We start from the raw sequence: 25,568 nt of genomic DNA on the forward strand, positions 1-25,568 counted from the left end.
GAGCTCCCCTCATCCAAAGGCTCTGGACCTGCTGTCTCATGTCTGGGCTTCCCCATCTCCATTTGGGAAACCAAGGGAAATCAGCCCCATGTGTTCCTGAGAGCCAGATGCCATTGTGCCATGCAGAGTGTTTCTGAGCGGGCCAGGGTGGCAGCAAACTTCTCTTCCCTCTTTCCCATTGTTTTCAGTAGGCTCTGTATTTGTAGAGCTGTACCATGTGTGAGCCAGAGGGGGCAGATGAATGGAAAATGCTTCAGGGACTCATCCTTTTGTTTCAGTTGTGCCCTCCAATGTGATGTTTTCCATGAACGCTTGAAGCGTGTCATCTGTGTGGAAGCACAAGCCCCATTTTATCTTGATGGTCAGCAAAAGCATGACCTGAGAGTGTTAGACAGAAGTGGGAGGGCTGAGAGTGCTGCCAGCCAAGTCAGTTTGAGGTGTTGCCTACACCAGGCATGCAGACATGCCTTTCAATCATCCCCACCTGTGTCACTGTGCTGAGTCCCCTGAGCTAACCTTGCCTCCCCCTCTCCTCTCTGTTTTTGTGATCAAAACAGGTTGCGGGAAAGCCATTTGCTTCACTTGCTCCTCCAAGGTACAGTTGTGTTCCCAAACTACCCTCTAGACCAAACAAGCTACTTTTCATTTGAGGGGGAGAGGGCAAGGGGTTCCTGGTTTCCCTTGAAGCTGCAGGCTTTGGTTTGATGCTGCTCAGGGCTCCTGTTGAAAATTGGTTTCATTGTTGTGGGGGTTTCAGGAAAGCTCCCATCATTAGGAATGAATGATCCAGGCATGCTGGAGTTTGCCTAAGGACCAGACTTGTATTTGCCCAGGTGCCCCGTTCTTTTCTCCTCCTTGCCCCCAGTGTGTCTGGATGTGTTTGTATTGACCAAGAATCCATCCTGACAATTGTTACCCTTTATTGGAAGTGGTTCTTTTGGGGCTTTCAGAAATGCACGGGGCCATTTTGGTATTTTTTTCAACTTTAGTCAGCAGAATGCAGCTTCACAATGTAGCAGTGAGATCCTGTTCACATTCTTGTCTGGCTGGGTGTGATTTACAGTTTTGATTATTCCCAGAGGGTTTTTTCATATGGTGCTTTGTCTTTTGAGCATGGCAATGTATTCCTCTGGCCTTCTCCCCTCTGCTCTCCGTGCTCAAACACAGGGTTCAGTGTTAGTTTGGAATGCTGCCATGTCAATGGAAGAAGTAAGTAACCTTCCCCCCGCTGCTTCCTGATGTTGTCTCCTGGTGGCCTTGCAGAGTTCTCCAGTCCCAGCACAAGAGGGTGGCAGCAGCACAGCCCAGCAGCTCGCAGCCAGGGAGCACCAGGGACTGCCACAGCTGCTCAGTGTGTGCTGGAGAGATCAGCTCCAGTGGCAGGGAGGAGGACAGCCTTCCAAGGGTGCTGCACCTGCCAGTACGTGAGGTGAATACAGAGACCATGGAGAGGCTGCTCCCACAGCCCCCTGCCCACTGCAGTGTGGGGTCTTGGGAAGGAAGCAGATGTGGTTACCAAATTCTGCCTGCTTTGTCCTGGAAATACTGATTTGTAAGACCGTTCTCACTGCAATGAAGGCTCAGGGATTTGCCACTGACTGGTTTGTGGCTTTTTCACTCCTCACATATCCATCCATGGTGCTCAAGGAGCAAGTTAGTGCCCGTGGCCTGTTAGTTGAGAGTCATTTTTTCACAGGCCAAAGGCCAGACTTTAGGACCTCGGGGCAAGAGTCCTGGGCTCGGGTGAGCTGTGCTAGGGCAGCAAGAGTCAAACAAGGCCCCAGTCCTGAATGCTTCTTTTCTCTTTTGTTGGCAGCCTGAGCCATTAACTGCTAAAAAGTGGCGCCTTGACAGCCTGGTGACCCAGACAAAGCAAGGATTGGTGCCCAGAGAGGGTCTCAGGGAAATTGCCCGTGGGAATGGCCGTGAGGAGGGTGTGAAGCAGGAGCAGGGCATCAGCAGCAGTTCCTGCCAGCAGCACTCCAAGGCAAGGCAGCCTCCTCACAAGAGCTGTGGCCAAGGGGCCACGGATTTCCACAAGACCTTTGCCCAAGTGGCCAAGGACACTGACAAGACCTGTGGCCAAATGACCAAGCATTTTCACAAGACCTCTGGCCAAGTGACCAGGGCTTCTCAGGAATCTCCTGTTCTGAGCACACACAGCTCTCTGAAGCCTCTTGCGCACACCAAGGAGGCCTTGCCCAGGAAGATTGTGGGTATCAAAATTCCCAGCAAGGCCCTGGTGCATGACAAATGCAAAAAAGCCCTGAAGCTGGAGAGTGAGCCTGGTCCTTTGGAGGTCAGAGAGCAGTCCTCCAAAGACAAGCTGCAAGTCCAAGAAGCAGAGAAGCCAAAAGCTGCTTTTGGAAATGGCCTGAAGCTGGCAGTGCAAGAACCCTTGGAGAAGAGGAAGCACAAGGCCCCTGACAAGAGCTGTGCCCACGTGCCCAAGGCTCCTGCCCAGAGTTGTGGCCAAGCGGCCAAGGCTCCTGACGAATCTGCTGCTACGCCCAAACACAGCTTTCTGAAGCCTCCTGTGCACACCAAGGAGGCCTTGCCCAAGAATACTCTGGGTATCCAAAGGCCCAGTAAGTGCTGGCTACACGATGAATCTAAAAGAGTCTGGAAGGCAGAGAGTGAGCCTGGTCTTTTGCAGGTCACAGACCAGTCTTGCAAGGACCAGCCCAAAGGCAAGCAAACAATGAAGCCAAAAGCCACCAACAAAAAAGACCTGAGGCCGGCACTTGACAAGCCCTGTGAGAAGAGAAAGGACAAGGGCTCCCACCAGGCCAAGGCCAAGGGCTTTTTGGAGCCCAGGCTCCTGAGACATGCTCAGGAATGTGATGCCCTCATCCCCAGTGGCCACAGGCCTGGGGATTTGCGCAAGGAGAAAGTGCCCTTGCCTGCTGGGGACAAGTTGTTCTTGCTGGCCAGGGAGGCAGACTTGAAGAGGAAAGCCACGAGGAGTCCTGAGGAGCCCCCTGGAAAGAAGAAGGTGAGAGGGGCCAGGGGAAGTGGCTTTGGACAATGACCAAGGTGGTGTTCGAAAAACCCATGTGGAGTTTCCGCTGCAGAGGTTGGCAGTAGAGCCACGATGCTTCTCCTCCAAAGGGAGTTCCAGTGTGTTATTTTTCATGTTTTCAACCAGAATCGATCCAACTGAGCTGTACTGCTCTGTACTTGACGTGAACTTTTAAGACCTGAGTGAATTTTTCTCCCTGTTTTTATTCTTTCTGCTAGAGGGAAGACAAGGGGGATACTCCCAGGAAGAAAAAGGAATGAGACCAAACATTCCCAACAAAATAATTTCAGCTTTCAGCAAACAAAGGCTCCAATCAACTGAAGTGAGTATGCAGTGATGGGATGTCAGAGGGATGTGTAAATCTAAGTCTCTCTTCAGGAGGGTAGGATGAAGAGCTCTGTCTCCTGTCCAGACACACAAGAGTTTGCTTCTTACACGGTGTGCCTTCTGCAACTGCAGCTGCTGCAGATTGGCCTTTGCATGCTGGAAGCTATTGTTGGTTGCGGGTTTATGTATAAATTATGAATGGGATGGGATTGTTGTGGAGGACGTCTTAGGTTGTTTCTTTTTTAGCATTAGTCTTATTGCATGGTTATGATAATGAGAAGATGTTAGTAGTTTCCATTTTTGATAGCAGGCAAAGAACTTAATGTTACAACTGATTTAAAAGCTTTTGGACTAATCACACACAGCAGAAGCATATTGGCAGCAGTTGTATCTAACTACTATAAGTACATGTATTTGTTGTCAAAACAATGTCTGCTTATTTGGAATATGACACTTGTAATCTTTAAAACACAATGCACAGAGCTCTAATATTAAGCTTAGGACTTCTTAATGTCTTGCTAGATATACTTTTCTGTAGCTCAGGGAGTGATTCTAGACAAGTGTTAATATACAGACTATTGTTTTGTTTGTCCTTATTTTTCTACTTATCTAATTTTTCTGTTGATAAATCTTATGGCCATTGCTTAGCTCTACTTGAAGTTTTGTTGTCTCTGAGGTTTGCTTTTTGTAGCTTTCCTAAAACTCTCTGATTTTCAGAATTTCCCCAGCAGCAAGCAGTGCAGAAAGCAGCTCTGAAGGTGCAGGTGGCTGAGGGTAGGGAGCCTTTCCCTTCTGACATTCTCTGAAAGCACCGAGGTGTCGGGCTTGATGACTGGCTGAGGGGAGGGATGTTCCAATTGCATTAGGAATGGAAGAGCTTTAATTCTGGAATTCCTTCCTCCCTTTTCCTCAGGAAAAATGAGCAGCTGTCTTAGTCACGTGCTGGCTTTTGGAGTGGCAAGAGCAGGAGGTAGTTTTGGGCAGAGAGGGCTCCGGATCAGGTCAGGGATGGTGCTGTGCTCTGTGTCACAGCGTCCTTGGTGCAGCATCAGCTGAGGCAAGGCAGAGCAGCTGGAGAGCACGTGTGCAGTGAGCAGGGACCAAAGCACGAGGAAAGTGGGTGCTGAAAGAGGTGAGAGGACTGTGCCATGCACAGCAGCCAGGCAAGAAGTGCAGCCTTACACCTGAGCCTTCTCAGTGGGTTTATCTTCATTTCCTGCTCTTCTGCTGCTGCAGTCCATGAGCTGGGATGTAAGACTCCGTGTCTGGACGGGCTGTTCAGGTGCAATCCGGCTAGCTATGGAGCCCAGCCCACAGGATCCCACAGGGACGAAAGGCAAAAGGCCAGGAGCGCTCTTCTCCACGTGGGGACAAATGTCCTCTGTTTATTGACTTGCGAGGAGGAGACCCCTCAGACTCAGGCAACCCCCCAGGCAGAAAAGAGGCCATTGCCTCCCGGCGGGAGACATTTATCCCGGGGGAATGGGGGGTGCAGGAAGAGGAGCACAGCCAGCGGGATGCCAGTGAGGAGGGGCAAGGGGAGGGGGAACCCAGGCAGAGACCCCCAACACTGACACTTGAGGGGGGGAAAAGAAGGAAGACCGTGTGGTCGTAGGATACAAATCATGTGAACAGTGCAAATGATCAAACACCCCGTGCAAATAACTAACTAACTATGCAGTGCAGTACAACACCAGCATTCGCTGCTCGGTGTGTTCTTGGAAACTTTGCAAAGCTGACTGAAAATGGTGGAAATGAGCAGCGGTGAAACAAGGTTGAGAGCTGTTTGCTGCTGCTTCTTGCTGCCAGGATTCCATGGACATCCTGATTTCAGATGATCAGAGATGTGCTCGGCCACTCTGTTATTGAATGTGAAAGTCTCTGCCAATTCAAACTCCCCCTTCTTTGAAGCCTCTCTGCTTTGAAAGTGTTGCCTTGTTGGGACAATGGCATGAAGGGCAGGATATGGCCAAGCTTTTGAGAAATGCCTCCCTTATATGTACATCACAGTCATGAATTTGCTTCTCTTGTCCAGAGCATCAGAAGATTCATTCCAAACGGAGAGGGAAAATGTGGTGCTGCCACCACTGCCGGCCATGACTGCTGCACAATGTGCACCAAATTTGAGCACGATGACCCAAAAGAGACCCAGAACTGCCACTGACAACCTGGACCTGCCTGCCGTGGATAACCCTGCCAGGAACCAGGATCCTTTGTTGGCCAAGCAGAGGAAAGTGGAGGAAGACCACGAGGAGCAATCCCCAGGGCATCAGCACTGGTGTCCAGGAGAGCTGGTGGGAGTATTCCTACAAGCCATGCATGCTGTGTGCATCACTTGAGAAACATCCTCTCAGATAAGTGACCATTTCTGTCTGCAGCCAACTGCAAATAACAGGACTGTCTCTATAAAAAGGAGTGTGTTTATAAAAAGAAACTGTGGTTCACTTAAAAATAACCTGTGGGTGTGACCACAACCTGGGCCTAAGGTTTTCTATCATGCGGACAAAATTGTTGCATTTATGGGTTAAAAAATCAGGTTTTACTGGCAGTTGATACAGATTTGGCTGTCTACTGACAGCTCAGGGTATTGGGTGTAGGATATTTGGGGAAGGGGGGTGGGGGGCAAGGGCTGTGTGTTAGGCCACCCACTGTTATGTGTGTGAGGCCAGACTGTGCACAGTGTATGATCTGCCTTCTAACTGCTTGCTTTTTCCTGATAATTTTCCTGCTTCCAGCCCTCACTGCACTCCCAGCCACTGAGCAAGGAAACCTGCTGCTGAATGTCTCTGTCCTTGGAGAAGTTGAATGGTGCAAAGCACTGTGAGCTGCCAGGTGAGAAGCCAAGGTTCCATTGAAATTCTTGGAGGGATTGCTGGCAAAGAAGGCAAGAGGGGGAGAGCCCGGTGCATAGACGGTGGCTGGGAGAAATGAACATTTCCTCTGGAAATGTAGGAAAGCCTGGCTTTGGAATTGCTTTGGGCATCTCTCTCTGACCACCTTTCTCTCTGTGGTTTTTCAGGGATCGGCAGGGGATGAGAAGAATCCTCTTCCAGTGACTTCTCTGCCACATGAAGACAAGACAAGAAGACCTGAAGTTAGAACTGTAAATGTTTGTTTTACATCCCTGCCTGTAGTTTCGGAAGACACCAGGCAGGGCTGGCCCTGCAGCCACCCTGGCTTCTGCTTCCTCATGAGCACTTCTTTTGGGAGCACAGAGAGAGGGAGAGATGGGGGAGAGCTGCCCTGTCAGGGAAGCACTTGCTAAGCAGCTTGGCTACAGCTGAACAGCACTTGAATGTTTGACTCCTTGCTGGGCCTTTGAGCAGCATTGGCCAAAAGGAGTTCCTAGAGCTGCTGATACGTTTTTGATACTAAGGCTGAATCATGAAGAGTGTTGCGTTGTCCTGTGGTACAAGCAGTGGGGAATGCTGAAAAGCTGTAACCTGCCATCCCGTGGGGCCTTTGCCGTGTCATTTTCCATAAAACACCAAGTTGTGTGGGCCTCTCTGGGCAAAGGGATGCATTGCCATGATCTGCTGGCAAACGTGCACAAGAAAATAAACACCATGTGTCTGGCTGAGTGGCCGGGAGGCTGTAAAAATCCTCTCCAGAAAGAGGCAGCAGCTGCTGGAAGTCAGAAAGTTTTGCAGATCCTGTTGCACTAAAGTCACCCCCAGTCACTGACTGTCCTCTGCCAGATGTGCTTGTTGAATGGATCCAACAAAATGTTTTCTCATTCCCTCCTTTTGTTGCAGAGTTTTCTGCTGAACAAAGCCAAGTGATGTGACCAAGAGCCGGCCTGACCTCCTACACGGAATGGGTCAGGATTTACAGTGACCCAGACTGGAACCAAGTGTCTTCACTGGGTCTCCAGGATGTCAATAGTTCCAAGTTCTCTGTCCCATTCAAACCTCACAAAGACTTTTGTTTTGTTTGTAATTATTGTTCAATGCAAAGCAGCTGCATTTTCTTTCTTTGTTTGTTTTGTTTGAAATACATTTGTAAGTTCTTTTGGTTACTTTTGGAGAGCTTTGTGGGTTTTGAAGGTAATGCTTTCTGTCTTGCAAAAGAAAAGATGGGGAGTGGTATCAGCCATTAAAATAAAACTTTGGAGAGAAGGATGGTATCCCCAAATAACTGTGATGACAGGAAAGAACCATCTCCCTTTTCTACACCATTTCATGATGCAGGAACAGCTTAGCGAGGTGCTGAAATAAAGTTCCTCTTTGCCGTGGTTTTGGGGTTGCTGCAGTTGCCTGCACGTGGCGACTCACACAGTCACATTTCCCAGCAGTCTTTGGATCCTGCCACGAGCAAAGACAAGACTCACAGGGAAGTTCCTCCTGAAGGCGAAAACAGTAATTCTTATCTCTGAGGTCGAAGCATGTGGGGCGTCTGCCTGCACCTGTCAGCCCCAGGCTTTCCAAAGCCCGTGCTGCAGAAACCCTCGGGGTTAACAGGCACTGACAGTGATCCTGGCAGCCAACGCTGCCCTCCAGTGTGCCTTGTTTGAGCTCCATTCTGCAATGGCTTTCTTTTTTGGGCTTAATAAATGCATTTAGCGTGCATGGATGAGCATCTCTCCCCATGACTCCATCTAAATTCCAGAAAATAATTCTAAAATCTTCACAAATCATGACTTACCTTTTTTAGGAATTACTTTGAAAACATAAATGACTGTGTCAATCTAGAAATATTCCTTCTAATTTTACATACAGTCTTATGTCCTGTGCAGTAATTTTTAAAAGCTCTACAGAACAGGGTCAACTTCAACAGGAATCTCTTCAGTGAATCTTGTCAGAGAAAAAGGACTTCATTCCTTCATATACTGAACATTCAAACTAGGATCTACTGCAACTCCCTCAAAATAGAAGAGCATGGTGAGGATAGAAACAGACACAGAAGCATTTGCCATAATATTTGCAGATGTTTAAAACACCATCAAGAGAAATCAGAATGTTGTCAGACTGTTATCCCAGCAGATTTCTGACAGTCCTTATAGTATAAAAAACAGTAAAATTCTTACCAATCTAAACACCCTCCAGCACCCTCACAACATGAAGAGCTATTCATCTCTTGTGGATGCCATGGGACAGAGAGAGAGAAACGGCAAGCATTTCTCACAGTGGCTTGTGAGAATTTTGAGGGAGCTGCAAGGACATGATAATTTGTTAAATAGAAATAATTAGCAGGTGGTGTTTTTCTACTTCTTATTTTTCTCCTTCTCAAGGACAGTGTGTGAGGAAGATGTTGTTGTTAGTTAGCCAATCAAATAGAATCTACCGTAACACTCCATAAAAACCGCGCGGTTCCTTTGAATGAAGGCTTCTTGTTCTTTTGTACAAGATTGCCTCTGTCTGTTTCTGTGCTCTTCATTTCGCGAGAGCGACACTGGATCGGGTACTGATATTTTTAAGGGAAACATCCCTTAAAAAGAAAGGGGTCCAGGAAGGATGAACACGTTTCAAGAAAGTAATCTTAAGGGGGAAGGAGCAGCCTGTCCCAGTGTGCCAAAAGATGAGCTAGGGAGGAAAATGACTGTCCTGGCAGCCCGTGCAGCTTTTGTGGGAACTCAGAGGAAAAAAGGACCGGCAACTCAGGAAGTGTTTAAGGATGTCGTTAGGCTATGCAGCAAGAAAATTAGAGAGGTGAAAGCTCAGTTAGAACTTAACCTGGCTGCTTCTGAAAAAAAAAAAAGTGTTTCTATTAAAAAATTATTGCAAGAGGAGGGAGAAGGAGAATCTCTATTCTTTATTGGATGCAGTGGAGAGTATAACTAAAGATAAAGGGGTCACAAGCTCAGCTTCTACACAGAGAACAGCAACTAAAGATAAGAAAAGGCTAAGCTACTTTGGACCTTGTTTGTCTCAATTTTCAACAAGAGGACAGGTTGTCCTCAGGACAAATGTTCTCCTGAGCTGGCAGATGGGCACAGGGAGCAGAACAGCCCCTGTAATCCAGGAGGAAGCAGCTGGTGACCTGCTGAGCCTCTCAGATGCTCACAGGTGCATGGGATGGGATCCATGCTAGGGGATGAGGGAGCTGGTGGATGAGCTCCCCAAGCTGCTCTCCATCATTTACCATCAGTCCTGGCTCACTGGGGAGGTCCCAGAGGACTGGAGGTGCCAGTGTGACCCCAACCCCAAGAAGGGCTGGAAGGAGGATCTGGGGAACTCCAGGCCTGTCAGCCTGACCTGGGTGCCTGGCAAGGAAATGGAACAGATCACCTTGAGTGCCATCCCAGGGCACCTGCAGGATGGCCGAGGGATCAGAGCCAGCCAGCGTGGATTTCAGTGTCTGCACTGATGATCTGGATGAGGGGACTGAATCCAGCATCATCAAATTTGCAGATGACACCAAGCTGGGTATGAGTGTGGATCTGCTGGAGGGTAGGAGGGCTCTGCACAGGGCCCTGGACAGGCTGGACCCAGGGGCCAAATCCAACAAGGTGAGGTTTAACAAGACCAAATGACACTGCCCTGACCCAAGAGGCCAGTGTTACTCTCTGGGGCCTCGTGGAACACAAAGACCACTGTGACAATGGGGGTACCCTGTACAGCCAAGAGGCCATTGGGACAATGCAGGTACTTGTTGAATGAAGGAAACAATTTTGACAGCGGGGTGCCCCTTGGGACCAAGAAGCCATTGTGACACTGTGGAACCAAGGAGAGCATTGCTGCACTGCCAGACCTCCTGGAACCAAGGATCCACTGTGACACTGCAGGGCCTTGGGGGACCACAGCGCCATTGTGACACTGCGGGACCCAAGGATCCAAGGGACTTTGTGACACCAAGGGGTCCCGTGGAGCCAGAGGGACCTTGTGACACAGGAAGGCCTCATGGCATCATGGAGACCATTGTGGCACTCTGGGGCCTCAAGGAACCCTGGTGACACCAAGAGTTCTGGGAATGTTGATCTGCTGGAGGGTAGGAGGGCTCTGCACAGGGCCCTGGACAGGCTGGACCCAGGGGCCAAATCCAACAAGGTGAGGTTTAACAAGTCCAAGTGCCAGGTCCTGCACTTTGGCCACAACAACCCCTGCAGCGCGCCAGGCTGGGGACAGAGTGGCTGGAGAGCAGCCAGGCAGAAAGGGACCTGCAGGGACAGAGGGACAGCAGGCTGGACATGAGCCAGCAGTGTGCCCAGGGGGCCAAGAAGGCCAATGGCTCCTGGCCTGGATCAGGAATGGTGTGGCCAGCAGGAGCAGGGCACTGATTCTTCCCCTGTGCTCAGCACAGGTTGGGCAGCACCTCGAGTGCTGTGCCCAGTTCTGGGCCCCCAATTTAGGAAGGACATGGAGGGGCTGGAGCGTGTCCAGAGAAGGGCAGCAAGGCTGGTGAGGGGTCTGGAGCACAAGTGTTGTGAGGAGCAGCTGAGGGAGCTGGGGTTGTTTATCCTGGAGAAGAGGAGGCTCAGGGAGACAAGGCGGTGTCAGGGCACAGCTTGGGCTTGATGCTCTCCAAGGTCTTCTCCACCCTTGCTGATTCTGTGATTCTCTGAAACCAGCCTTGCAGCAGTTGCAGGATGAGCCCTGAGCCTCCAGCAGCCCAGGTCCCTCAGCTTCTCCTCCCAGGCCCAAAGCCCATCCTGTCAGTCCTGCAGAGCCTCTGCAGCCCCTCCTCAATGCCCAGAACAGGGAGCCCCACAGCCAGACACAGCAGCCCAGATGTGCCCCCTGGCCTGTGGTGCCTTTGGCAGCTCCATGAGGACGCTCTGGGACGCTGCCCTGGGCTGTCCAGCGCACTGGGGATGGATCAGCCCCTGCTCTGCTGCTCCTTCCTGTCTGCCCCAGGGCCCTTGCAGAGCCCCAGCCATGCTGTTTGCCCCCAGCCTGCCCACGGCCACCCTGGGGCTGCTCACGGGGCTTTTCTGTGCTGAGCATTGGCCTGGCCGTGTTCTTGAGAGAGCCTGGGCAAGGAGCCTGGAGCCCCCAGGCCTGGCCTGAGGCGTCAGCGCTGCCCCAGCAGTGCCCATGGCCTGTCCCTGCTGCAGCCCCAGCACTGCCAGAGAGGGCAACAAAAGGGCATCGCTGCAGAAAATTTTGCTGGCAGATCCTTTCGTTTGTTTAAGGCTACCGAGAGTGCAGCCCCTCACTGACACAATCTGTGGCCACAGGGAAGGTGGAGAGAAAATGAATAATGGCACAAAAAATGACATTTCTTTGTGGACTATATTGTAAAAGTAAAACACATAAAAAGAGTCTCCAAAATGAAACCAACAAGAAGTATCAAAGATGACTTTTATTACAAGTGTGTGCAGAACTTGGCCAGCAGTTTAATGTTCCTGAAAGCATCCAGTCATCAGTGTCCACACTGCAGCCCTGAGCTCCTGGTTCCTCAGGCTGTAGATGAGGGGGTTCAGGGCTGGAGGCAGCACCGAGTACAGAACTGACAGGGCCAGATCCAGGGAGGGGGAGGAGATGGAGGCAGGCTTCAGGTAGTATAATATAGCAGTGCTGACAAAGAGGGAGAGCACGGCCAGGTGAGGGAGGCAGGTGGAAAAGGCTTTGTGCTGTCCCTGCTCAGAGGGGATCCTCAGCACGGCCCTGAAGATCTGCACATAGGAGAAAACAATGAACACAAAACAGCCAAAACCTAAACTGGAGCTAACAGCAACGAGCCCAAGTTTCCTGAGGTGGGATTTGGAGCAGGAGAGCTTGAGGATCGGGGGGATTTCACAGAAGAACTGGCCCAGGGCATTGCCCTGGCACAGGGGCAGGGAAAATGTATTGGCCGTGTGCAGCAGAGCAGTGAGAAAGGCACTGGCCCAGGCAGCTGCTGCCATGTGGGCACAAGCTCTGCTGCCCAGGAGGGTCCCGTGGTGCAGGGCTTTGCAGATGGACACGTAGCGGTCGTAGCACAGGATGGGCAGGAGGGAAAGCTCTGCTGAGATGAAGAACAGAAAGAAAAAGAGCTGAGCAGCACATCCTGCGTAGGAGATGGTCCTGGTGTCCCAGAGGGAATTGTGCATGGCTTTGGGGACAGTGGTGCAGATGGAGCCCAGGTCGCTGAGGGCCAGGTTGAGCAGGAAGAAGAACATGGGCGTGTGCAGGTGCTGGCCGCAGGCTCCGGCGCTGATGGTGAGGCCGTTGCCCAGGAGGGCAGCCAGGGAGATGCCCAGCAAGAGGCAGAAGTGCAGCAGCTGCAGCTGCCGCGTGGCTGCCAATGCCAGCAGGAGGAAGTGGCTGATGGAGCTGCTGTTGGACATTTTCTGGGGCTGCACACGGGACCTGTTCATGGATAAGGGACAGTGACAAGTCAGGAGAGGCTGCTTTGAGCCAAACCCGGGCCATTCCCTGCAGACTGTCCCGCTGGGACTCACCCAGCCTTGTTCCTGCTCTGGGAAAACCTTCACCCAGGCCCTGCCTGAGCTCCAGATGTGCTGGCTGAGTGTGCCAGGAGCAGCCAGGCCTGGGCATGGGGGGCTCTCGAGGAGCCATCCCTGCCCCGCTGCCCTGGGTTTGTGGCCCTGTGGCAGAGGGACAAGGCTGGATATTCAGGATTTGTCTGGGGAATCACTCCTACCGCAGAAGGGCTTGGTAGCATTTTCACTCCCAAGCCTAAAGGATGGCAGGAGCTGGTTTAAGGAATTTTTCTACCCTCTCATCATTCCTGTCTCTCTGAGGTCAGAAATCCCCAGCATTTCTGCCTCACTCAGAGTTTGCCACTGAGAGATGAGAGAGGCAAAGGATTCCCTGTGGCTCAGGGAAGGTCAGGGGCTGATGGGCTTGTTCCCAGCTGCCCTGGCTTTGCACCTTTGGCTGCAATCAGAGCACAGCCACACTCCCGGGTCAGCCTGGGATAAACCAGACCCTGCCCAGAGCACAGGGATCCCTGAATGTCTCACCCTCCCTAAAGGTCTCTGGGCAAGGTCTCAGCACCCCCTTGTGCCAAGGACACTCACGGCTCCCTTGGCAAACCCAGCAGCATTTCCTCAGCTGTGGCAGCTCTGCCCTTCCCCGGGGGACATTCAGGGAACTCCCAGAGGCTCTGGCACAGGTTTGCACCCAGGAGGGCAGCTCAGAGCTTGGCAGGGCACAGCAAGGAGATCCCCGGCTGTGCCCGTGATGGGATCTCAGCGAGGGGGCTCAGCTCATTCCCCCTTCCCATGGACTGCTTTGCCCTCAGCCCCACAGGTGCCAGGGAAGCTTGGACACCCCATTCCCATGGACACCCCTGCCTGGCAGGAATGCCAAGGGCAGTGCCTGACTCAGCTGCTGCAAATGCCAGAGCCCCCCTGAGAGCACCAGATCACAGTGACAATACCAGGGGCGTGCAGAAACAAGAGAAGATGTTGTGGGGCTGTGCCTGAGAGGGCAGGGCAGAGACAGCCGGGCACTCAGGACAGTGTTCCCGTGCCCAGCTGTGCCCGGCACCTCCCACACACCAACAGTGCCCTCCTGCCCCAGCACTGCTCTCTTCAGCCCCCTCTCCTTCCCTGAGCACCTCCCTGGGCCTGGACATTCCCTCCTGAGAGCAGTCTTGTCCCTGCCAGCACTCACAGAGCCCATCCCACCCTGGGTGCCCTGGCCCGGCCCTGCAGAACCCTGCCTGTGTGCAGGGCCCTGCCTGGGGCAGGCTCTGGCTGCAGGTGGGCAAGGGCAGCTCAGCAGAGCCCTGCTGGGCCCTGCAAAGGTGAGGCTGCTGCTGTCCAGGGCTGAGGAGGGGCTGAGGGCCCTTTGGGAGGCTCCCAGCAGAGACTGACCACCCAAAGTTACAGATCAGGAGTTTCAGTAAATGTTCAAACACGACCTGGATGATCCTGTGTGTCCCTTTCAACTCAGAACGTTCTGTGAGTGTCTGATTACACCTCCGGGTCTGCCTCTCTCATTCTCCTGTTGCCTGTAATCAAAAGAGAAAAAACCCCTTGCAACAGTGTTAGAACAGTAAAGGAAAAACCAGACTAGAGGCTTCCAGACTGGAAGCTTCCACATGTCCCAGTGGTGATGGGGCACACCCGGCCCCTGGTTTCAAGGTTGATTAATCTTACAGAAACATCCAATGGGAGATTTGGTTGCCCCAGTAGCCCACCCCTGGGTCAACCCCTTGGAGTAGGCCCAAGGGCTTCTTTGTCCCACTTTTTCTTATGACTGCTCAGATGCTGATTGAAAACCAGAATGTTCTTTTGTGTCCTCTTCCTGACAGTAAGACTATACAGTATTTCAGGACTGTGTTTAGACAGTCAGCTTATTGTTCTAAAATCTAAGAGAAGAGGTAGAAAACATACTAGAGTTAATTAAGGAGATCTATAACTATATAACAATAGCTGACAGAGCTATGAATATATGAAAATTGTATAAAAAGCAAAAATCCTTTTGTCATCACCCCAACCTTCCCACCCTGCTCCAAGTAGGAAATTGAAAAGAGTCTCAGGAAAGCTCCTGATCTTTCCAGCAATGCCAGGCTTACCTTCTTTGGGAAGTGTCCTCCGGAGCTGTGTCCAGGCTGGTCTGGAGCTGGGAGCAGCCCTGCCCCACCCAGCCCCTCTCAGCAGCAGCACCTGCCCTGCTCAGGGTGGCTCCTTCCCCCCAGAGCTTCTCCCCAGCGCTGGCAGCAGCTCCCCGGGCCGGCTGAGAGCTGTCCCTGGCAGGCAGCAGAGTCCCTGCCCCAGCTCAGCGCCCTGGGCTGCAGGAGCCTGCTCTGCAGCACAGCCCTGGGCAGCCCTGGCTGCACCCGCGGCTGCTCAGCCCTGCAGCAGAGCCTGGCAGCAGGAGCTGCCTTGGGCTGTGCCTGGGCTGGGGCAGCAGGGAAAGCCAGCCCGGCCCCGGGGCCACATCCCTGCCCTGGAGCAGCTCTGAGAGTCCTCCTGAAAGCTCCTGAAAGCTGTGGGATGTGCCAGCTCCGGGAGATCCCTGCAGGAGCTGCAGCTTCTCTTCCCACGGATGGGCAATGACTGTTTCAAAGCTGGGATGATTTCTGCTCCAGGGAGCCCTCAGTGAGCTCTGCTCTGTGCTGCCAGCCCAGGCTGAGTTTAACCCCTCTGTGCCCCTGTGCTGTGCCCGGGCTGGCTGCAGGCAGTGCCCCAGCCCTGCTGGGCTGTGCCCAGGAGCTGCTCCTGGCCAGAGCTGTCTCTCTGCAGCGCTGCCCTTGCCAGGAGCTGCCTCTGGGCCAGGAGCCCGGCCCAGCCCAGCAGCACAGACACAGCACCAGGACTTCAATCACCCTCTGGGGCTTTGTGCTCAGGCCCTGAACAGCACTCCCTGAGAGGGAGCTGAAGAAACCTCTCAAGAATTCACAGTCAGAGTCCAACTCCAAAGTTTCTTTTCCTTTTAATGGGCCCCACTGAGGGGCACGACTGAGAAAGTGTCCCCAGGCCCAGCAGAGAACTGCAGGCAGTGATGACAGGTGAGGACAAAGAGAAGCCAAGGCTTGGTGCCCTGGGGCACAGCAGGAACTGTGCCTCCAAGGCCTGGCAGGAGACACCTTGGCCTGAGGCACTGGCAATCATGGCCTGCAATTATCTGCTGTAATTAGTCCCCTGAGAGTCTTTATCAGTAGCAGCACTCAGTGGGGCTCATTAATGCTTCAAGGTACTTCAGGTTTTTAAGGTACTTGGTGTTTCCCTTTTGATACAGACTCTGTGAGAGGTTCCTGCAATCATGGCCCCAATTGTCTGCTTTAACGAGTCCCTTGAGAGCTTTGTACTGACACTCTGTGGGGCTCATTAATACTTTGAGGTACTTTGGAATTTCCTTTCTACACTGAGTCTCTGAGAGGCTTTTGTGCACCCCTGGCCTCCAATTCTCTCCTCCAAGGAGTCCATGAGGAGCCTGTGTTGGGGATGGACCTCAGTGGGACTCATTAATGCCTCGAGACACGTTGGGTGTTCCTTCTGCCTTTGGCTCCTGGAAAGGTTTGTGCAATCTCCTCTCAGGCCCCGAGGCTCCAGGGCTCAGCTCCAAATACAGCACGGGGCTCATTAGGATCAAGCAAGTTCTAACAAACCATGGCTCTGCCTTGATTTCCCTCTGCTCTCGTGCAGTTCTTCAGGAAGGTTTCTGTAGTGGTTTTGGTTCACCACTTTGAGGCTTCTTGGCCAATGCATCAATTAGTGTGGTGGGTTCAGTGCTGGCTAATTACCAGTGCACTCACTAGAATATACTTGCTCATTTCCTGGTAGGAGAAAGGCAAAGTAGGTTGAAAACTTCCAAAGGATGTAAAGAAAATTTTATTAACAGTAGCTAAAAGAAAGAGCAATAAGAATCAGAACAAAACTTTCAAAACACTTCTCCTCTCCCTACAACCTTTTCTTTCCTATTGACAATGTAAGGAGATAAAACCTAAATTTTTCAGTCAGTTTACCACCTCTAGAATATACTTTCTTCAGTTCACTTAAGGAGAGAGGTTCCTCTTGTTAATGTTGTGGAGACTTCTCCACAAGAAAACCGTTCTCTCATGGCTTTTCATTTCCACGAACAGCAGCCACCTGGAAAAATTTGCAGTCGTGAAGTCCCTCCCATTTTTTCACAGCTTTTCCCACAGCTGTGTTTATGGGCCATGTCAGCTTATGGGGTGTTAGTTTAAAGATCAAAGAGCTGTTCAAGAGCAAAGGTTCTCTTTGTCTATTTCTGAAATCATCTTCACCTCTGGGAACAGAGATCTTCTTCTTCTCTCCCTGAGGGCACAGGGTCTCATCACTCTGCTCTCTCTCTGTTCAAACTTCTCATGGGATCACAGCTACTTCAACATTTGCTCACTTTAGCATGGAGGCCTTTGCTGAACAAGTCCTCTCCCCATACTTTTCAATGCGATATAGGGAAAAAGAGAGTCTGATGTATCAATTACATCCTTCTCCATAGCTTTACGAGAGGATTCCAGCCCCAAGATCAAGGCATCTCCTCATCGCTCCCATCTGGGACTCAACTTCCCCTTCATGAGCTCGGTGTCTTCATGTTGCTCCTCTGTGTGCCTGCCCTTTGTCCTTTTCTATCCCTCGAGGGAGGATGTGAAGGAACCCGTGGGTTTCGGGTTGTTAAATCCCCCCGGCTAGCTTGGGATTTAAGCCCGCACGGATCCTACATAGACGAAGTAAAGGACGAGAAGCGCTCTCTCTCCATGTGGTTCTGATGTCCTGTTTATTAGCTGGAAGGGGACATCTGCATCGTAGGGTTTCCAGGTGAAGGAGAGAGCGAAGCCCAACTCAAGGGACATTTATACCCGCAGAATGGGAGGCAGGGGCGGAAGGCCACACCAGTGGGGAGGGGCAAAGGGAGGGGCTTCAAGGGACAAGACCACAGGTACAAGACCTCAGGTGTATCTGAGGGATACGCCATCTGAGAAAAGGGGGGAAACATTTGTATAACATAACACCCAGTGCAGTATCCGAATAACAATCTAGTGCATCACAACACCTCACCCTTTTCTGTTAAAAAAGAAAAAAAACTAACAAAACAACAGAATTGACCTAATTATAGAAGTCCACCACCCCAAGCCCCGAGAGTCCCCAATCTTTGAACAGTCCAGCAGGATGACAACTTGGACAGGGTTCATCACGAGGATAGGTGGGAGGTAGATTCTCTTCTTCTACGAAGCAAAAAAAAAATACATTTATTTTTCAAGAGTGTCTTTAAGTTCATGGGTCTACCGGAATGCAGCCAGTTCTTTCAGGAAATTTCTTTCTCTTTCCGGCGGCGTCTTCTCTTGGAGGCGACAGCTGCTTGTTTCTCCTCGGTGTCTGCTGGAGCTGGATTTTTGGGAATGAAAGGTTTTACCCACTTTTGGGGTATCCATCGGGGGCCTGAGGGGGTGGAAACGCATGCGTAACCACGCCCCCAGGTGACGAGCTCATAAGGACCCTTGACTTCCCAGGTTTCTGGGTCCTTAATGAGAACTGGTGGACGCTGTGACAACTTGAACTGATTGTTATTATTGAAATGACATACTACTGGTGGATTCATGTTTTCAAATGAACAGTTTAAGAAATTGATTGTAAAAAGCGCTTTGCAGAGTTTTTGTTGTGGAGTCATCCACACTGCAGAACTGCCCTGCCGAGCCAGGACTTGCTTGAGCGTATGGTGGGCACGCTCGATCACAGCTTGACCTGTGGGGGAGTGGGGAATGCCTGTCTTATGCTCCACTCCCCACTGCTGGACAAACTCTAGGAACTCCTTGGAGGCATACGCTGGGCCATTGTCAGTTTTGATCTCCCTAGGGATCCCCAACACTGAAAAGGCTTGCACCAAATGTTGTTTGGCATGCACAGCCCTTTCCCCTATGTGGGCAGAGGCATAAACCGCACCTGAGTATGTGTCTATGCTGACATGTACATATTTCATGCGACCAAAACTGGGAATGTGTGTGATATCAGTCTGCCACACTTCACAGCTCCCAAGGCCTCGGGGGTTAACCCCAACACCCAGTGATGGGACTGCCTGAAGCTGGCAATTGGGACAGGTGGCCACAATGGCTCGAGCCTGACTCCGTGTTAATTGGAATTGGCGGATTAGACCTGGAACGTTTTGATGATATTGCTGGTGACTTAGCTTTGCCTGTTGAAAGATGTCCGGAAGGCGTGCCATTCCTGCTGGAGCTGCAAGGGAATCTGCTTTGCTATTACCTTCTGCGATCTCGCCTGGCAGATCGGTGTGTGACCTCACGTGCATCACAAAGAAAGGATGCTCCCGCTGCAAAATTAAATAAATTAGTTTTGAGAGCAATCTGAAGAGCTGTTCATTCTCGATGTCTTTGAGAACTGCCTGCTCAGCCCTGGACACTACTCCCGCCACATATGCTGAGTCGGTAACCAAATTAATTGGCTCCGAGAACTTCTCAAAGGCTCTCACAACTGCAGCCAGTTCAGCGATCTGGGGCGACCCTTCCACAAACTCAACATCAGCTTCCCAATGCTGGGTCTGTGGATTTCTCCAAGTCATCACCGACTTGTGGGAGGCCCCGGACGCATCCGTGAACACTGTAAGCGCCTTGAGAGGCCTGCGACTCCTTATCTCAGGAGCTATGAGGTGGAATTCCTCGTTGAACAGCTTGTGTGACGGGGCGTGGACAGATACCTGTCCACTGTAGCTGTCCAGAGACAACTGGAGACTGGCATTGCTCTGGAGGAGGTTCTCGAGCATCTCCTTGGTGAACCTCTCAGGAGAGTTCCTTCCCTCCTTAGAAAGTTTAACTGGAAGGTGAATACACTGAAAGTCACAACCGGCCAGCTCACGCAATCTTACCCTGGCCTTCCGTATCAGCTGAGCTATGAGCTCCTGTGGCTGTGTGATGGTTTTGGATCGCTGAAGGGAGAGAAAAACCCACTCTATGATTAGAAGTGAATCACTCTGCCCCTCAGACCACTGGAATATTAACCCGTGTATGTGTGGTAACTTCCCTAAAACAATGAATTTGAAAGGCAGCTCGGGCTGATAACGATGAGCCTGCCTCTCGGCCAAAGCTTTCTGTACCTTTTGGAGAGCGGTTTTTGCCTCTGGGGTCAGCTCCCTGGGAGAAGCTAGGTCTCTCTCCCCTTTCAGTAAATTGAGAAGGGGAGCTAGGTCCTCGTTAGTGAGGCCTAGCCAAGGCCTGACCCAGTTCAAAGACCCACACAGGGAATGGAGATCTGCTAGGGTTTTGGGATCACTCTTGATTTCCAATTTCTGCGGAACAGCGGTCCGCGCAGTGATGTCCAGGCCCAGGTACTTCCAAGGTGGCATCCTCTGAACCTTGCTTTCCTGCAGTTGGAATCCAGCAGAGGTTAAAACATTAACCACTAGGTCAAGTGTGTCTTGGAGTATTATGTCATCGGGGGCACACACAAGCACATCATCCATGTAGTGTAGGATGATTGCCTTCCTTTTTTGAGTGCGCACTGGGGACAGCAATGAAGCCACATACCACTGGCAGATGGAAGGAGAGCATTTCATTCCCTGAGGCAATACTTTCCAGTGGTAGCGCTTCACTGGGGCTTCTCGATTGATGGTAGGAACCGAGAAGGCAAACCGTGGTGCATCTTCCGGGTGTAGGGGAATATGGAAGAAACAGTCCTTTATGTCTATGACAACCAATTTCCAATTTTGGGGGAGCATGGTTGGGGAGGGCATCCCTGGTTGTAGAGACCCCATGTCTTCAATAACCTTGTTTATTTCTCTTAGATCATGGAGGAGCCGCCACTTATCCTTCCCCGGCTTTTTTATTACAAATACAGGGGAATTCCACGGGCTAGTTGTCTCTTCAATGTGTCCTTTAGCCAATTGTTCTTTCACAAGCTCCTCGAGCGCCTTCAGCTTTTCCTTACTGAGCGGCCACTGATGTACCCAGACTGGATTATTATCCAGCCATGTTAACTTGTGGGCAGGGCGCTCCACAGTGGCCGCTTCTAAAAATCCTGGGGGCTTTTAGGGATGACCAATTTGACCCCCCATTGTGACATGGTGTCTCTACCCCACAGGGGAGCTTTATAGTCAGTGACAAACGGGCGGACACTGGCCAATCTTCCGTCCGGTCCCTCAATTTGCACGATGCTTTTTGATATTTTTGCCAATGTGACTCCTCCTACACCTTGGATTCTACCAGCCACGGGCTGCAAATCCCAATGTGACGGCCACAACCTTTCAGGTATGATTGTCACATCTGCCCCTATGTCTAGCAGCCCTTCCACGTGGAGATGTTCTTCTCCACGCATCAGGTTGCATCCCATAATGGGTTTGTCCTCACCAACCACTTCCGCCCAGTTTACACCCGGGGCCTTGTCATCTACTGATATTTCTGCAGGAACAGGAATGGCCTGGGCAATGATTTGCCCCTTGGCCAAATGGAAGGGTGGCTGTGGACAGCGCGCTAGAAGAATGAGATTAGGTATGTCCCCCTTGATGGTCATGGGAGCCACCTCAATCTCCATGGGTGTGTGTGCTGTGTCCCCAATAACAAAGTACTCACTGTCCAGTCTCGGGTGATCTTTTGTCAAGTCTGGCAAGTCCTCTGGCAGGTCCACTCCAATGACTGTCCACTGGGTAGACCTGAAAACAAAACCTTTGGTGGTCACAAGCTTGAAACACTTGTGAGGCTGATAGATTTTATGCTGTACACTGTTATTTAGTTTCCCTGCATCCCGCTTCCCTGCCTCCCCCTTTTTTGCTTTGGGGGAGGTTTTTCCCTCAGGGAAGCGTGCTGCATTTATGTCGTAGCGCGGGGCAGGGGAGCCGCGCTGGTGTCCTGGTTTTTTGGAGTAAATGGTGTCTTTTGTTGCTGGTTTTGTGGGCAATTTTGGGCAAAGTGTCCAGGTTTTTTGCATATGAAGCAGATGATGTGTTGAAGCTGCTCTGGTGACATCTGTGTCCTCATGACTTCTGGAGAAACAGGTGCCACAGTCTCTGGGATTGCAGGCTTGGACCACGGCTCTCGTGCAGCAAACAGTTCCGCTTTCCTGGCACATGCTTCCATCATTTCTGCCAGTGTAGGTGGAGGGTTGAGAGGCAGTCCTAGGAGCACCCTGCTGCAGACCTCATTGGCATTCCTCTGTGCCAGCTCTTTCACCATTTCTGCTTGTGTTTTGGGGTCCTGAACTTGTCTTTCAACCTGAGCACGAAGTCGGTCGACAAACTGCAAGAAACTTTCTGAAGGAGATTGTTTAATATCAAGAAAACTACCTTTAGATTCAACGGTTGGTAACTGGTTAAAAGCTTTACCTGCAGCCTTTGAAATCTTATCCAGAATGGATTTTGACAACACCCGAGCTTGATCCTCGGGCTTAGACCAATCCCCCTCGCCACACAGATGTTCAAAGGTGAGGGGATTATTTTCTAAATCTTTGGCATCCTGTGGGTTTTGTTTAAGTTCTTCCAAAAGATCCCTTAAAGATCTCTTCCAGGAGCTTTCCCATAGATCAAACTCTGACTGGGTAAGCAAGCACCGGAAAAGATCTAGGAGATCGGTAGGGACAAATTCAAGGGATGTTAATGTAGCTTTCATCGTACTTCTAAAGATTTCACTATGTCTCCCAAATTCTGATTGGGTTTTGCATAGTTCACGTTTTGTTTGGTATGAGAAGGGTTGGTAGGTCCTAGGGCCAACCCTACCACCATTGTATTGGACCGGAGCTACTAAAGGAATCACTTCTTCCCGGGTTTGAATGCCAGTTTTTTTTGATTCGGCTACACCCTCATGGGGACCAGATGAGGGACTAGCTCTCCCCCGAGCCGCACCGCCCTGGGAAGTAGGCAGGGGTTCGCCCCCCACCCCACTCCCTTGGGGACTGGTAAGGGGTACCCCCCCTACCCCTGTCCCACCCCCCCCAGAGCCTTGGTAACCGGAAGGAGGGACGTGCCCTCCCCCTGCCCCACCCCCGTGGGGGCCAGACAGGGACACACCCCCCCAGCCCCCGGCCCCACCCCCCCATCCCTCGGGCCCACTGTCTGGGGACCCGGGCAAGGGGGCGTGGCAAACAGGAACAGGGAGGGGGGCGGGGTAACAGTGGGAACCAGGGGCGGGGTTACAGGGTGACGTCATGAGGGGCGGGGGCAGGGAGGGAGGGGGAGGAGCATCTGAGGGGAGGAAGGGGTTGTGAGACCGGAAGGGGTTGGGGGAGGGGACAGGTGGGCGAAAGGGATTGTGGGAAGAGGAAGGATAGACTGAAGGCTCAAACACGTGGATGCCGCCATGTTGGGCTTTGACCACGCGGTCGGCAGTATCTGGAATGCCAACCATGTGGTCGTAGCCATTTTGGGAATGGGGGGGGTCAGCATGCGAGATTGGGGTAACAGGAATTAGGTTGGAGGGGTGCGGGAAAGGTGCTCTGTCAGCCTGCGCACAGCTGCTAGGGCCAGGGTACTGAGGGGGGCGAGGGAGGCCAGGGGAACAGTGGCAGTGCCAGGTACCCTGTGTTTGCCGGCATGCCTCGCTCGACCCTCTCAGTTCGGGGGCAGAGGGTTTGGGAGGAAGGGTAGGGGAAGCTGCGGGAGGGGAGATTTGCTCGGGCTGTCCTTTCAAATCCCTGTTTAAGATTTCTTTCCGAATTAAGAGGAACACAGGAAAAAACTGAGACACAGTTGTATCACCCTGTTCTGCTTTTACAGTTAAGAAGGCTCCAATTTTGTCCCAGGTAGAGACTGAGTTGATATTTTGTTGGGAAAGGTGAGGGAAATGAAAAGAAATCCAGCGAACAAACCGTTTTAAGACTGCTTTTGAAACTTTAACGTTTCCACTACTTAGGGTATCTAAAACTAGGGAATAAATGCTTCTCTGCGTTGCGGAAAGCTTAGCACCCATTCTGATGTTAACTGGTTTCTGCAACACTGTAATCCACCTTCTAAAAAGCAAGCGCTAACAAGAATTGAAAGCACTGAGTCCACAGCCAATCCGAGAAAGAATCCGGGCAGCCTCCCCCCCCTTCTCTCCGGGGGAGAGACGAGCTGCTTGCGTGCGAACAGCGCGGGTTTAAAGCCGCGGGCGGCAGCTGCCGGCTGCACGGCTGCCACGTGGCTGCCACGCGGGAGCACGGAGCCGCCCGCCCCGCTCGCCAGGTCCCCCCGCTGCCTGGGAGCGCTCCTCACGGCAGAAACACGAGCCGCGGCTACCCTGCCGCCGCCCGCGCCGCTGCCGCGCCGAAACCCGCCCGCGCCGCTTCTCAGAGCCGCAGCCGCGGGGACCCGACCGACGGAAGCACGCAGCTCCCGGGACCACGCACGGACCCTGCCGCAGTGCCGGAGCCGCTCTGCCCACGAGGAGAGACCCGCGGGACACTCACAAACCCCGACTATCGGGGCCGGACCCTTCCCTGCACCGGGAGCTCACCCCCCACACTCTGAGGGCTCTCCCGGGGTCTCCCTATTACGCAAGGGGATATACTTACCCCTCCTGGGGACAGTGGTTGGCTGGAACAGCTAAAAAGAAGTCTTCGTCCGAAATCGGCCCGTCGTGGGTTGCGACGGGGTCCCGATTTCACCCTCTGACGTCCTTGCCGACAAAAACGCGACGAAGAAGGGCAGAGGAAGGTGAAAGTCCAAAGAGCTAATATAATCCACGCGTGTGAATTACCAGCTCCTGCGTGCCGTCTCTGACCGAAGTGGGAGTCGAAAACACGTTGGGCACCACCTGAAGGAACCCGTGGTTTTCGGGCTGTAAATCCCCCCAGCTAGCTTGGGATTTAAGCCCGCACGGATCCTACATGGACGAAGTAAAGGATGAGAAGCGCTCTCTCTCCACGTGGTTCTGATGTCCTGTTTATTAGCTGGAAGGGGACATCTGCATCGTAGGGTTTCCAGGTGAAGAAGAGAGAGAGAGGCCCAACTCAAGGGACATTTATACCCGCAGAATGGGAGGCCGGGACGGAAGGCCACACCAGTGGGGAGGGGCGAAGGGAGGGGCTTCAGGGGACAAGACCACAGGTACAAGACCTCAGGTGTATCTGAGGGATACACCATTTGAGAAAAAGGGGGGAAACATTTGTATAACATAACACCCAGTGCAGTATCCGAATAACAATCTAGTGCATCACAACAGTGCACCTCATGATTTTTACCTTTTTAATCACAGGAGTATTTTTTTTTAATTTTTCAGTTCAGAGAAAAGGTAACTGAAGCTTTCCCCAAGTGATCTTGATGCTGAATGTCTCCTTAGGAGGTCTGGGCACAGAGAAGAATGAGACCCGTGGAGGCTGACCCTGTTTGGACAACCTGCTCCTCATCCCCAGCCTTACCATGTCTGACATCATCCACCTGGGACTTACATCACAAAATATCAAAAAAATTAATGTATTTTATTATTTATTTTTAGCATTTTAATGAAATATATTTATTGTATTTATTTCTTATTTGTAAAAATAGTTGTTTCAGTTTTATTACCTAATTTTATATTTATATAAAAATCTGTACGTATTTAGCAATGTGAAAAATAGGTGTGATTGCTGCTGACAAAATTGAAACAGTAATCAATATTGATACAGTAATACATATTTGGAAATAATAAAACAGTTCAAAGGTAAATGCCAAGAAAGGAAGGGGGAGGAGGGGTCCCCCCTTTTCCTGCAGATGTTCAGAGCAGGAAGAAGCAAGAGATAACTATTACTAAATTTATCTGGAAGAGAGGAGAATTGGGTTGGACACCAGGAAAATGTTAATTATATGAGATTTATTGCTTTAACACTGGAACATAATATTGGCTTATATTATACCAGCTTTGGCTCACACTTGGTGCGCGTGTGTAACCCAAAAGGGGAAATGAAGGACACGAGGAAGAAGAGAGCCCTTCCTCCAAGACGGCCCCCAAAGAGCGTGCGACCCCCTAA

The 25,568-nt window shown here is 51.6% G+C and overlaps 2 protein-coding genes and 1 long non-coding RNA gene across 3 annotated transcripts in view; 1 reads left to right on the forward strand and 2 right to left on the reverse strand.

Annotated features, from left to right (window-relative positions):
* Nucleotides 1–25,568, reverse strand: part of LOC119696487 — a 1,710,157-nt gene that overhangs the window by 671,233 nt on the left and 1,013,356 nt on the right. Inside the window, 1 exon segment of the mRNA XM_038126215.1 lies at nt 16,576–16,582. Coding sequence (XP_037982143.1) covers nt 16,576–16,582 — 7 coding nt within the window.
* Nucleotides 1–25,568, forward strand: part of LOC119696488 — a 1,499,846-nt gene that overhangs the window by 643,813 nt on the left and 830,465 nt on the right.
* LOC119696519 lies at nt 11,613–15,015 on the reverse strand. Its single transcript, XR_005255614.1, has 3 exons — nt 14,759–15,015; nt 14,102–14,191; nt 11,613–11,903 (listed from the first exon to the last, which is right to left on the reverse strand). It is a non-coding gene; the product is annotated as an uncharacterized LOC119696519 (long non-coding RNA).

This window comes from Motacilla alba, unplaced genomic scaffold (assembly GCF_015832195.1).
Source record: "Motacilla alba alba isolate MOTALB_02 unplaced genomic scaffold, Motacilla_alba_V1.0_pri HiC_scaffold_31, whole genome shotgun sequence".
Classification (NCBI taxonomy): domain Eukaryota; kingdom Metazoa; phylum Chordata; class Aves; order Passeriformes; family Motacillidae; genus Motacilla; species Motacilla alba.